Source organism: Haplochromis burtoni, unplaced genomic scaffold (genome assembly GCF_018398535.1).
Source record: "Haplochromis burtoni strain Fernald_Lab_line unplaced genomic scaffold, NCSU_Asbu1 Contig_60, whole genome shotgun sequence".
NCBI lineage: Eukaryota > Metazoa > Chordata > Actinopteri > Cichliformes > Cichlidae > Haplochromis > Haplochromis burtoni.
The window spans coordinates 2,067,568-2,081,739 of NW_024582421.1; the positions used below are offsets into that span (position 1 = coordinate 2,067,568).

At 40.9% G+C, this 14,172-nt stretch overlaps 1 protein-coding gene and 1 non-coding gene across 2 annotated transcripts; one reads left to right on the top strand and one right to left on the bottom strand.

Annotated features, from left to right (window-relative positions):
* Nucleotides 1–1,386: 1,386 nt before the first annotated feature.
* Nucleotides 1,387–1,500, top strand: LOC121814562. Its single transcript, XR_006054436.1, has one exon. It is a non-coding gene; the product is annotated as a U5 spliceosomal RNA (small nuclear RNA).
* Nucleotides 1,501–5,029: 3,529 nt separating this feature from the next.
* stac3 (SH3 and cysteine rich domain 3) lies at nucleotides 5,030–13,902 on the bottom strand. Its single transcript, XM_005941147.3, has 13 exons — nucleotides 13,611–13,902; nucleotides 12,916–12,956; nucleotides 12,386–12,464; nucleotides 11,809–11,965; nucleotides 11,602–11,699; nucleotides 11,408–11,468; nucleotides 7,397–7,494; nucleotides 6,980–7,049; nucleotides 6,839–6,888; nucleotides 6,621–6,703; nucleotides 6,444–6,495; nucleotides 6,219–6,356; nucleotides 5,030–5,654 (listed from the first exon to the last, which is right to left on the bottom strand). Exons 2-13 carry the CDS (start codon nucleotides 12,921–12,923, stop codon nucleotides 5,547–5,549), a joined length of 1,002 nt encoding a protein of 333 aa, XP_005941209.1. The 5' UTR covers nucleotides 12,924–12,956; nucleotides 13,611–13,902; the 3' UTR covers nucleotides 5,030–5,546.
* Nucleotides 13,903–14,172: the final 270 nt, after the last annotated feature.

The window sequence follows — 14,172 nt, forward strand, 5'->3', positions numbered from 1 at the left end:
TTTTTGGCAAATACCGGAAATCAGTTTTTGGCAGACAATCAGTTTTTGGCACAACACCGGCAACTCCGCAGTTTTTCTGGAAACTGACATTTCTTTTACGTTTACGGTGAATTATTAACTCTAAGACGCTACTGGATTTAACTGAAATTACACGAGGCTGAATAGCTCATTTAAGCCTTTTACTTTATGGTAAATGTTAGCTGCGCGCTAACCAACATCTAATGTACATCTAATGTCTTTTCAGTGGCTACAACTGATGATGGCGACACTAGAATATCGTGTTATAAATCCACAGGTCTTCACCAAACCTCCACAGAAGCTGCTCAGCCGAGTCGCTGCCTTCACTCACACACAAAAGCTTCTTCGAGCAGAGGGTATCCACGCACCTTCACGTCAGCAGTGCCCGGTGGTGCTTTCGGCGTCTCGTTACAAACGATGTGAGATATATGAAGTAGTAAGTGTATCGTATATTTAATGTCATACTAGGCAGGTTTACTGCATTTCCATTTACAACACATTTACCCGTGTATGGCTATTGTCAGTATATGTTGCTCGTTGTAAACTTTCTTTAAGTGACATTTATTTAACATTCACAATGATATTGTTGATGGTAACGTGTATGATTACAGCATATCTGACAGGCACTTTTGACTGTACACAGTTGATTTTGTAAAGCCCCTTGCATTGCGTTCATAACCAAGTTCACTGATTGACTGTCCTGCAGTGCTGTTTTCATGTATTCCTGTTTCATCCACTTTAATAAAGTGTCATGTGTTACAGTAACAGTGAGTTGTGGAATCACTTAAAGAATCCCTAAATTGGGCTTTAATCTGCCTTCAGCATCACAATAGTCCTAAGGTCACTGACAAAACATACAAGTACAAATAAATAAATCAGTTGGTCACCCCCAGAAACGCCCCTGTGATACAGGAAGTTGTGTCAAGGGCAGCTCTTCTCTATTTATAAAACTGTACTTTATTGAAACTCAGCAGCAGTTTCATAATAGACTCAGATAAACATATAAATCAATGTTACACCATTCAGAGACTATTGATTCTTTTATTCAAGAGTCACCTCATGTTTTAAAAGAAAAACAAGATATTTAGCCATTGTTGAGATGCTTAACAAAACACAGGGGGCGGGGTCTCCACAATGCGCGTGGCATTGTGGGAATACCACAATGCCACGCGCGCAAAGCAGCTTTAGAATAAGTATTTCACATTTATCTGTCGCCCTCAATAACTTTCTGGTGCATGTATTAGGGATATTTACAGTAAAGGTTTATCTTTGCGCATCAAAGATAAACTCAGTAGTTTGTTTGAGTAAACCGTAAGTGATTATGCCAGTGGGAGAAATGGGGTCATCCACGTAGCCGAAACCTCGTCAGCACTCTTGTTTCTCTTCAGATCGTATAAATCTTTCGCCTTTTACTAAAGATTTCCGTGGAGAGGAACAACAAGAGTTTTACTCAATTTTTTGATGCCCTGCATTTGTGGGGCTTCTTCTATATGTTAAAAATAATAGTTTGTCACTTCAGCGTAATGTTCCAGAAACTCAAAGCGTGTCTTCAGAGTTACCAATATGCGACGAATGCACCAAATGCAAAGTTTGTTTGTCGCGCACACAACCTCACATTATGACATGTGGTGAAATGCTTATTACTGTGCAATGCCCGATTATTAAACGACAGTAGAGTTTACAGTTTACATTTTATGATAAAATGTAATGATTAGAAACAACAAATTCTAAGAACAATAAAACAAAAGCACAAGATAAAATTAACAGTAAAAAAGAATGTGCAATTAACGATTTAAGAGATAAATTATAATCAGTGTGCACATAACAGGGTGCGTGCAGTGACCGTGTGTATGAGAGACCAGTCCTACACCTGGTACAGGGCCCAAATAGCCTGGGGGAAGAAGCTCCTCTTCATTCTCTCTGGTTTGGCCTTAAGGGAGCAGAAGCGCTTCCCAGACCTCAACAGTGAGAAAAGTCCATTGTTAGGATGGGAGAGGTGCATCATAATCTTCCTGGTTTTGTTCTTGCACCGCTTGGTGTAGACGGACAGCAGGTCAGTAAGATCTGATCGGCCGAGCGCACCACTCTTTGCAGATCTCGTCTGTCCTGCTTGCTGCTGTTTCCAAACCAGGTGCAAATGTTTCCCGTCAGGATGCTCTCGATGGAAGTTCTTAAGCACCCTCAGTGGCAGATGGAAGTCTCCAAGCCTTCTGAGGAAGTAGAGAGGCTCGTGAGATTTCTTAAACAGGGTGTTAATGTGACAGGACCGTGACAGATCCTGAGTTATGTGTACACCTAGGTACCGGAAACTGTCCACTCTCTCCACTCCCAATATGAACACACACGAAGTAAAAGAATGATGTGACACAATGCAATCACTGCACAGCTTTGCTAGTATCTGCTTACGATATTTTCTAACTATCTCCTCACAGTGGATGTTAGAGCTTTAAAAAAAATTTAACCTGTGGACATCACATTTTGGGTTGTCTAGACCACAATACTAAATTTTACACACATAGGTGTAAACATGTTCCCACGGGGGGGAAAGTTTTAAGTAGCAGTTTTGGAACGAAATGTTTCGTGTTCCATGTTCAGAAGTATTTTACTGTTCATTTTTTCACCTTTGTAACAGACATACGTCTTCCTGCAACTGTTAGCGGCACTTCAAATAAGCCATATTGCTGAAAGGGGCACAGTTGTTGTTTCTCATTTTGTTTTTGTACTCAGGAAAAATGCCGCTGTGTTCAGACACCAAATAAAGAGTTTTGCACTTTTGTGACTTAGTGTTCTATCAAAATTTAAAACGAATGTCCTCATATGTGGATATCATTTTTCTCAGAAACTACATCAGGTGAAAGATAATTCTTTGTTTTTCCATTTATCGGGTCCCAATCAGCGCAAATAGCAACGAGAAATTAAAAATGCATGCCATGAAAGAGTTCGGAAGAGAAAAAACAAACTATCCGCTTCTTTCTCTCTCCGTCCGCTGGTCGGCAGCAGTGCGCATAGAAGCGGGTTTCCAACAACAAATAAAATCCGAAGAAAGCGGACGGCAAACGGAACTAAATGGCTGCTCCCTTATAAGCACAAGTTAACGAGAGTACATTTATTTAAATCTGTTTGTAGATTAAATGTAAACAGTGCGCGACGTAAAAGAGCGCGAGCGTCTACACACGGACCTTTATTCCTGCTGTTGAGAAGTTTGAATCCCTCAGCCGAGGACAGTCATGGTTGCAACTGATACTGTAAAAGCTGAAGTTTTTAATGACTGTGACAGTTGTGCTGATTTCACACACAGCACGCGGGGCAGCGGAATAATGAGAGTGCCATCTGGAAAGATTTTACTAGAACTAATGTTGATGCAGGGTTTATAAGAGGACTGAGCAGAGGTGAGGGAGTCACAGTGTTGTGCAAAACGTGACTTCCGGTGTTTGTTTTTACGTCTCATATAGCTGCTTACATTGGTAGATAGGCTGTACTCAAGCGGGGATTTACGAAGGTATTAACTATAAAGTAAGGAAATTACCTGTTACGCAAATATCATCTAGGTTATAAAATATCTTTATAGACCTAGTATGTTATATTTCTTGCGATTTCTGCTGCCGTATTGGCTGGATCTCTCCTAAAAACAGACATTTTTAATGTCAAAGAGACTTTTTAGCTGGGTAAATAAAGGATATGTAAAAGTCACGTTGCCACAAACTTGCAGTTTCTACCTTGTGACAATAGTGTTGTTTGCTATATCATATATCACATGATATCATTCATGAGCCATATGTTTGACATATGTTTGAGAAATTATACACCAACAAGTCACAACAGTTTAAATACAGTCAGTCAATTTTTGCCAATTACAGAAATCACTTTTCTGGCACTATATCAGCATCTCTGATGATGCTTTGCACAGACCTTTTCCATATCCATTTGTGGAGAACAAACGATTATGCAAACTCACACCTCACTAAATGCTCCACACATGCATTCACTTCAGATACAAAGTCTCAAGAGAACTGCACCAGAGTGTAAACAAAAAGGAAAGCGGACCCTGGGAGCACCAAAGGCAGTTTTGTGAGTTGCACACTAATAATTGGAAGAGAAAATTCTCAGCTGACTCCTACCTGTCTTGGATTGTCAGGGGGTGGATATGGTATACACAAGCCTATCAGTGCATTGCTCAGTATGAAGGTTCCTCAAAGAGTTCACACTCCTATAGAAGTCTTGCGACAGCTGCAGGACATTTGTTGAATAGCGGCAGAGCATGGCTCCACGCAGATTTACTGTTGAGCTCTTCGTCCCTAATAATGGATGCATCAGAATAGTGACAGGTGCTACTGAAGGGTGTCATGTTGTGGTTAGTGTAGACAGTGCTGCCAGGCAAATTACCAATACTGACAAACTGACAAGCTAAACTCAGAGATACAGGAGCAGAGTGTGCACAGATGGATCTTTGTGGGTATGTCTTAGCATCAGTTGATTTAACAGAGGCTATAGTCAAAATCCTGGAGCAAACTGAGCAAGTAACACATTCAGGATGCCAAGATGACCCATCTCTTTCGTCTGTGATTATGTGCACCCAGGCCCTTAGCGCTGCACTGACCAAACTTACAGTAAACAAGAGTGTGAGAGGTCTGTAGGAGACATGTTAGGTCATATTAAGAGCACTTCTTTATCTGGATTTGGTAATCCCATAAAAGTCTTTATCTGTAAAAATATTTATTTTTATATGTAAAAGTTAGGCTTTCTGTCTTGAAGTGTAACGCTCTCTTTAACTTATGTGCCACCAAAAAGCTTCCTTTTAGTAATTGTGATTAAATGATATGATGCAGGAAATATAAATAAAAAAATAATATTTTCACTCAGGAAAAAAGTTTCTTTATGAAACTGCTTATAAAAATTTTTGATTGATGGATTTTTAATGGCACATGACTTCAAGGGAGAGTCATTGCTGCTGACTACCCCTTGTTTTCGGAAATGGTCACTTCACAGCAAACTAATACAGAATACAAGCCATAGAAAAAATAAATATACCATTTATTCTCAGATGAGGTTTTATTTTCTACATTTTAAAGAAAGCATCACAGACAGTTCTTAAGAGCATTTTTGGTTTAATTCTTTAGGCACTACAAGCATTACACCCACTTAATTGTATTAAATGGTGCAAACACACTAAACAATTTAATGTATAGCACTGATGTTTTTTTACACAGATTTTTTCTTATCTTGGTTAAGGTTTTCAGAGTCATACATGTGAAATTATTTACAAATCCAATCAAAGAAAATTTTGCTCTTTTCAAACTTTAAATTAAATCAAACACTTGCATAACTACGCCGTTCACAGCAAAGCCAATAAATCAGCTAAATGTCTCTTCATTGCAGGCATTAGTGAAAATGACTTTTAAACCATTATGTCAAAGGCACAGCTATATTTAGCTTTTCTATTAGTAGTAAATGTAGAAAATCAGGACCTCCAGTTCTCGCTAATACTTTTCGTTATTATGCAATGGATTTTCCATTTCATATCAGGTTGATTAAGTCACAGTGATCTCCTGCAGCAGATCGGCAGGGAAGTAGCCCAGCTTGCGTCCAGTGCTGACCTTCAAGTAGCCGCCTTTCTCATCTCCTTTCTTCACCACAATCTGAAACACAGAGTGACAACAGATTAAGCAACCTTTTTATTATAAAGACAAAGAACTTTGATTTACAATTTGGGTCATAATTTATAAAAGACACATCTTTGTACAAAAACACAGTGGATTTCAAATCAAACAATAGAAATGTATTGAAGTGCAGATTTTTGACTTTAATTCAAGTGGTTTTACACACTTTTTTGCAGAAAAGAAAATGCACTATCTTATGTGTGTGTGCGCGCGCGCGCGCGCACACACACACACACACACACACACACACACACACACACACACACATACCTGTCTGTGAAGGTTCTCAGTCATCCAGGTCATCGTAGTCTAAAGAGGTTGGAAAGGAAAGCGTTCCAGATTTTAAGCCCTATGGGAGTGTCCCCAAGAGGGTCACAGACCCCCTGTTGATCCTAAAATCTGGGACTCCATACCAATTGCTCTTAGAACTGAAGAAGCTTCTCAGATGAGAGGTGTAACATCTTCAAGGAAACTTAAAGATCCCAGATGCTTTTCTTTCCAAGCTCCTTAAACCACACACACACACACACATACTGAAGTTACCTGGTCTTTCTTAAGTGTAATTTGTCCCATCTCTCTGTTCCCCACAAAGGAGCGCGTCACCTTGTAAACTCTTTCTGATGCTCGGACTTTTATGAGGTAGTTGGCGGGGAAGTAGCCGGACTTCTCTCCCATCTTTCCCTGACAACACAGAGCAGAATTTGTGTACTCCTCATCAATAGCACAAACTGAAACAGCATTTGTAAACCTCTAAGAACTTTAACTCACTCTCCACCACTCTTCATTGGAGTCATCCAACACTGTGATCCGATCACCAGGGCTAGTAAACACATTCTCAGTAAGTGCTTATGTCACTGGCTTTATATTAAAACTGAAAGTTGATTAAATTTAGCAAAATAGAAATAATTATTCATTAGTGTTCAGATTTGATTGTGAGTTTCTTACTGAAAGTCAAGGTCATCTTTCTCAATGGCCTTGAAGCGGTAGAGAGCCAGGTAATAGTGGGACTGGGAGAAAGTGCCTTTAGTCTAGGGACAAAAAAAGCATGGATGCTAGTTTATATGGCAAATGTTATTAAGTTTAAATTAAAAACAAAACATGCACGTATGGTGCTACTTAGCAACAAAGCGTTACAATAATATATGCAATAATCGACTGCTTACCTTGTCATCTGCTTTGTCTCCTCCTTTCTCCTTTTTATCATCAGGCTTCCCTGTTTGAGTATCAGACATCACACAATCATATCTTTTATGACTAACTTGCATAATTTACACCACAGACATAAGCTCTTGCTTTAACTCTACCTTCTCCTCCCTCCTCATTCTCTTTGGGCTGTTGGTTCTCCTCTTCCTCCTCTTCCATCATCATCATCATCTAGAGGACACAGCAGTGTTAAAACAGCACTGATCACTGATTCCCCTGTTCCACAGATTAGGTGTCCTTTATTTCTTTTAGTTTGTTTCTTTTGTGTTCTTTTTTCATATTTTTGTTTGCATGTACTATAAAATTGGAAATAGTACAAAATAAAAAGTTTTTAAAAAAAACAGCACTGATCTCATATTTTATATATAAAACATGAAATCTGTTCTTAAAATGATTTCAAACACTGCATTTTCTTGATTACATACATTGTATTTATTTTGTTTGCAGTGAGTCAGTCCCTGAAAACTGTTGAAATTCATAGATTTTATGTTTCGATTAAGATTATTATAAATGCTTACATTTTTCTTATCATTTTCATTCTTCTTACGCTCCTTATTTGCCATGATGACGCCAACCCGCAGGGTGTCAAAAACTGGGTCGTTCCGGTTTGGGTTGTCTGGTTAAGGACAGGGATAAACACAAAATCAACATGGAGTATAAGAATTGCTACACTGCACTAGATTTACTAGTCTATGTTTTCAAGATCCCGAAGAGTTAATCTAAAAAGGAAAACTACATTTACTCATTCAGATATTTCTAAACATCTGCAGATTCCAAGATCATCAGTTCAAACAATTGTACATAAGTTATTCAAATGTGTCACCAGATTGCCGAGATCTGGAAGAAGACTCGAATGTCACCTGCAGAAGAGTGAAGGAACCCGGGAACCACTAAGATTCAAGCCTGCCATGAACTTGAAACTGTTCAAATACCAGTGTCACTGTCCACAGTGTAGTAACTTTTACATCACTCTGGACGGAGTGGGTGTTGACCAAGAAAGAAACCTCTGCTCCAAAAACACCACTTTCAAGCTTGGTCAAGATTTGCAGCAGCCCACATGGACAAGTCAAAAGCCTCCTGGAGAAAAATGTTATGATCAGACAAGACAAAGATATAACTATTTGGCCACAATGACAAGTGGTATTTTTCGAAGAGTAAAGGTGAAGCTTTCAGACCTAAGGACACTGTACCAACTGTTAAGCATGGTGGTAGTAGCATCATGCTTTGGGGCTGTTTTGCTGCTAGTGGTACTGTTATAGTGTACAAAGCGGCCAGAATAATGAACAAGGAGGACTACCTACAAATTCTTCAAATTCACCTCAAATCAACAGCTAGATGGTTGAAACATGGGCACAGCTGTGTATTCCAAAAGAACAATGATCCCAAACATGCATCAAAGCTGGTTTTGGAATGGATAAAGCTGGCTAACATTGAGTTTCTGCAATGGTCTTTAACTTCAAACCTAAAACATTGTGGACTATGCAGGAAGCCAACAAATTTATACTAATTCTGCCAAGATGAATGGTCAAGTGTATCATTATGTCAGAAGCTCGTTGATGACTACCATTTTTTATGGTTGGGGTATACCTTGCTGAGAGACACTGAACCAATTTTTAGTGGGGTTGTATGTATATATTTGAGACCACATGTATACTTTTGACCCCTGTATAGATTATAGATTATAAACTTGTGTACACAATTATTGTTTTTTTTTAAGTCACTAAGGGTGTATACTGTACAATCATTTCCCCCTGGAACAAGAACAAATCAAAGAATTAAAATGCTAAAATTACCGTGACCTTCGTGATAAATTCTTCTTCTTATTAAATCACTGATATTTAGCAGTTGGAGCCACTTCAGTTGCTGCACGGAGGACCAGGGAAAATAACAAAGTGAAGGTAAGTGAATGTGAATTATGGAGGGAAAATAACCAAACAAGTGTTTGCTGTTTCACTTTACTTGTTTTTTTTTTTATTTTAGTGTTAACTAAATGTATGACGCACTGGGATAAAAGGATCAGTATTATAGTGACACAACACATTCTGCTGTTCAACTGGTGGGGGAGATTGTCACACCTTGCAGGAGCTTTTCCTCTCCTCAGGAGCTCCCTCTGCAGGAGGGGGAGATACAGGAGAGGTGGAGGAAGATCTCAGCCTGGGTGTTTATTGTCTTATGTAGTCTGGAAGATGAGTGGATGGTGGGGTGGGTGCAGTTTTCTCTGTGGTGGGGTTGGGTGGACTGTCCCGGGCTCTGTGGGGCCGGGAGGCGCTGCTGCACTGGGCCCCGGTCTGGATGGGCCTGGGCCCCCTTTCCCTGGCGGGTCGCGGAGTATGGGGGTGCCTACTGGGGTCAGCGGGGGAGCTGGCCCCAGGGAGGGGGCACCTGCCCCTCCCTTCCTTCCCTCCCCATCTCCAGCTGCCTCCCTCTTCCCGCTCCACCACAACCACCCACACATGCAGGGCCTTGGAGTAGGGGTATGTCACCAGGGTGCAGAGGAGGCTACCCCCCCCCTGTCCCCTTCTGGCTGCCTCTGCCTCAATTTTATCCCACAACTTAGACATTCACATTACTCACACTCTCATTACACATACATATAGGATCTTGGGGGTGGGCACGATACACGGAGTCCAAAGTACCATCAGGGTGTACACCTCACCCCTGGCGTCGTTGCCCACCTCTCAATTTTAAATACACGTAGACATTGAGGGCTAGCAGGAGGGACCATGCGCTTACCTGCTGCTCTCTGGCAGGTAGCTCCATGCCCTCCTGGGTTTTAAATGCACCTTAGAACACACATGCATCAACACTACAATGAGCGGGTGGAGGGAGGTTTGGAGTCTTCTCTCACCCCCATTCTCTGCGACCTGCTGGAGCGGGGGGGCTAGGAGGAGGAGTTGGCCGTCCGACTGCGGTCTGGAGTGTGGGGCCTTCCTGCTGCTGCGGAGTCGGGGCGGTCTGCCTCCCCCCACCGCAGGGAAAAGGGTAACACCACCTGGGTCTGGGTGCAGTTCCCCCCTCCAGGGGCAAGGGTACCTAGACCCGGTTTGTAGAGTACGCTTGGGGAGTGTGATCGTGTGTACAGCGTCTCTTTATGTCTGTCTCCACGTTGGTTGAGTGTGGAGTAAGTGCATATGAGAGCATGAGGGTGGGAATGGATGTTTGTATCTGTGTGTGCCTGTATGTCTGTGTCTATATGTCAGGTTGGGTGTCAGACGCCACCTCTCTGGGGACATCTCAGGCCCTCCAAGGTTTGGAGGCCTATCTCCCCCACCACCACTTCCCCTGCCAGTGGCGGACTCCCTCAGACATCGGTGCGTTGGTGGTTCTTTGTGTCCGGGGATGGGCGTCCAGGTACACACCGGCTCACTCCTTGGCGGCCGCTTATCGGGGCCTGGAGCCTGGGGCTCGCTCAGGCCACTTCGGAGGTGGGGTGCCCCCGGCCTCTCGGCCTGGGGCTCGGTCACTCAGGCACGGCTGGCTGCCGGCGGAGCTCACGGGCGCGTCACTGCAACTCCCCCTGGCTTCTGCTCCGCGGCTGCTGAGTGAGCCCTCATCTGGGACTCTCCTCAGCTCTTTCTGGGACAGTGGCGCGGCTGCCCCTCTGTTGGTCTTCCTTGGTCTCTTGTGTTCTGGGGGCCTCTGGATGTCTGGAGTTTTGATCTCCTCCATACCTGCTTCATGCCCTGGAGGACGGGGCTGTGGCCCCCCCACACCCTCTAGCAGATTATTACATGAAGGAACCTTTTAAAAAACAAAAAACAAGCGCGTCCATGCTCACAGGTGTACACACGGGTGATCACACCCACAAACTACACCCTTTTTGGCTCCTACCTCAAAGCACACTGTGTTCTGTTGATCTTATGTGCTGCACAATAATGTTTAATATTTAGTATTTACTGTCATATTCCCATATATCATTGTGATGTTGTTTATTCTATTACTCTTGTTCTCTTCTGCTTGTTTTCTTTTTTCTTTCTCAGCAGGTGATCCAGGTGATTGATATATGCATTTTTTTTCTCTGCCCGTTCTGTTGGTTTTTGTTTTTTGCCCTTCTCCCCCGTCCCTCTTCTCAGCTGTTTCTCTTTCCCTCTTTCTTTCTCCCTTCTTTCCCCCAGTCAAGTCTGTCCCGTATTCAGTAAGTGAAAATAAAATAAACAATAAAAGGTGAATCAAATGGACCATTACGGCAAGGCTGGGATGGTCAATTTGGTAAAGTAAAAAAAGAAAAAAAAAAAAGAAATATTATTTCCCAACACAAAGGTCAGAATGTTGCTTGAACGTCTGCTTTACACTGTCCTTTAAAAATGTTTTTCTTTTTAAATTTTGCTGTCATTAAATTAATCATTTCAAGCATATTTAAGTTTAAAAATCTTTAAATGCAGCTTGTTAAATATAATGATTGCAAGTGTTGCTAAAGAGAAAATGCAGACACCGTGCTTAGTTTCCTTTGCGATAGCAGCCTTGAATTTAAGGTTAAGAAATTTATATACACAAGAGATATATTGCCGTTCCAGATTCAGTGGACTCACTTGGGTCTGGTTGGTCACTGCTGTACAGAGGGGAGCTGTAGGCCCTTCTGAATCCAGGCGGCTACAGGAAAGAAGAAAAAAAGTTTTTTAAAAAAGTTTTAAAAAATATATCTCTCTCACTCTCAAGGGCAGTAAAAGGAAACTGCAGATGTTACAAATATAGTTTCATATTCAGTGCACATCAGCAAACTCACAATTTTGCCAAAACACCTCTGAAACTCAACATACGACTGACATGAGTGGTGGATGTTGGTCTTACAGTTTTTGCATCTCAGGCAAAATTTGTTGTTCACTGAAAGATGAGGAACCAAAATTAACAGTCTCAATTTTTAGAACAAATACCTATGGGATTATATGATGATTGATTATTTATATCATTAATATAAAAAAACAGCACTTACAGACTATCATGCGAGCGCAGACGTCACAAAACTTGGGCTTCTTGCAGTAGTGGTCCTTGAATTTGTGGGGTTTGTCATTGACCCGGACGACAAGCTCTGAAGGAGGTTCTGGTTCCTTCTCCTCCACCTCCACTTCCTCCTCATATATGAAATAGACCTGCAGACCCAAGGGACATATGTCAGACAAAAAACCCCAACAACAAAGATGTGATAGAGTTGTTATATAAGTTGTTATTAAAATTTTTAAATGTTAAACATACTGAGCTGCCAGTGTCAATGTCACACAGTGTTGTAAAGTATTACATTAGTGTCTTGCGTTGTTTGTTTATCAGCTGGTACCTGATCTCCGTCTTACATTTAGCTTTTCAGGACCTCGTGAATAACATTTCGATGACTAATCCAGATCAGCCAGCAGTGCTCAGTTTTTTTCCATAAGGTTGTATAAGACAGGGACACTTAAGCTCATATTGTTTCCAGCTGATGCTGCACTGCAACCATGTCCCAGTTGGTGGCTATTTTAAACAGCCCAAGAATTGCACTGCTAATGGCGGGGGGTTGACATGGTGCTGTCACTCACAGTGTCTCCGTCCTCCCTCACTACATTGTCAGGAGCTGGGGGGTTGTCATGGATATCCACAGAGTTTTTGTCATCGTCCCTAACACACACACAAAGAAAAAACTGTGAGGTGAGGTTAACTGGTGCGGCTATAGATAGTTATTTTGTTTATTCTCAACATTATGATCACTTTTAATTCTAAAGGAACATGTAAGCATATAAAGTGAGGAACAAGGTTTTGCATAAAAACAATCTTAAAAAAACCCAAACACAAGTTAAACTGAAACTGCCATTCCACCTTAAAATAGTAGAATCATGGCAATTTAATATAAGACTCAATTTGTTTAAGGATATCCTTGCCGCACATTCTTTCAAGTGGACATAGAGCTGCTTTAGACATGATGCTCTAGAATATTTTTATGGCATGGGCTAGTGCAGTATTTCGTAAACAGGAAATGGAATTAAGACTTAAATGGTAAACAAGTGCTACAACTAAGCCAATAAAATGAGTATCAAGAGGCGAGTATATTGATTTTAAGAATTATACTTACGGATCCATGGTTTGATGTAGACAGCGTTAGTTCACCTCCACCTAGAAAGTAAAGAGTTAGGTGTTGTTTTTTCCCTCCAAAAGATTATGAGACAATTTAATAAAAGTTATATCATGAGAGAATGTATTACTAATTATTTGTTTACTCAAAACTTTGAAATACTTAGCCCATATCCACTATTATGTCAAATTGTTTTCAAAGTAGGTGCTACTGAAAAGTTAAATACACATTTCTGAACTTCTTAGAGGGAAGTTGAAAAAAATATCAGAAAATAAGCCTGCATTTGGTTTTGATTAAAATGTATTTAAGAAGTATCAAATGTGGTAATACAATAGAAAATATATTCCTGTGTCTGTGTGAACGCTACATGCACTTGCATATCCACGCAGTGTTAGAATGTGCTCGTCTTCTATACTATTCTAGGGTTGTGAAATTTAATCTCATCACAGCTAAATTTGGCTGCCTCTGTCAGCCTGGAAAAAAGCAACAAAAAATAAAAAAATGTTATGGAAATAAAAAAAATCTGAGTTTGTAAAGTGACAGAGATAATCTCAGAGTTGGGGTTGTTTAGCTCGTGTTTTAAAACTAATGGAACTTCACTCAAATTAATTCAAATAAACTGAGTGATTATAACACAGGTCATGCACAAACATTTTCTCATTAAAAACATTCTTTAAACTACAGTATTGGCCTACCTTTTGTCTAAATTTGTACAGATCGCACTGAAGAAATCATAAATCCGTTGTGCTGGCAAAATCTCAGTGAATGGGTTTTCACCTGCTGGCAATGACCAGAGCCCTGTATGGTCAGTATGTTACAAAGCAGCTTCACTTCAGGCCCTCGGGATGCTGGGCTGTCAAAAAGTCTGGTCCCTCTGTGTTTTTTAGATATTTTCCAAAGTGACTTTAGGTTGTAGTTTGAGTGTATATCTGGAGATGTGTATCTATGATTTTGGGCGTGTGCTTGTGTGCATGCCAGGCTTAGCGGTCCTATGTCAAGCTGACACTTTGCAACAGCTGAGGACCTTGGACTGAGCACCGATGACGGGGGGAAATCAGATACAATTTCTCCTTCTGTCTTCAATACATCTCTTTCCCCTTGTCCCACTTGTTCAAATTAACAATGCCGGTGGCCTTTATAATAAACATATTTTTTCCATGTCATGCTGTATCTGTGTGCATATGAATTATTATCGTTGTGCTATACAGTTATGATATGGCCCTTACTATGTTTTACTATATATATATATATATATAT

Excerpts from the sequence above, each read along its gene's own strand:
- stac3 (XM_005941147.3), bottom strand. Across the intron at positions 11,700-11,808 it reads CTGCGCTCGCATGATAGTCT|TGAACAACAAATTTTGCCTG; the intron begins GTAAGTGCTGTT and ends CTCATCTTTCAG. Across the intron at positions 6,704-6,838 it reads GAGACAAAGCAGATGACAAG|ACTAAAGGCACTTTCTCCCA; the intron begins GTAAGCAGTCGA and ends TTTTGTCCCTAG.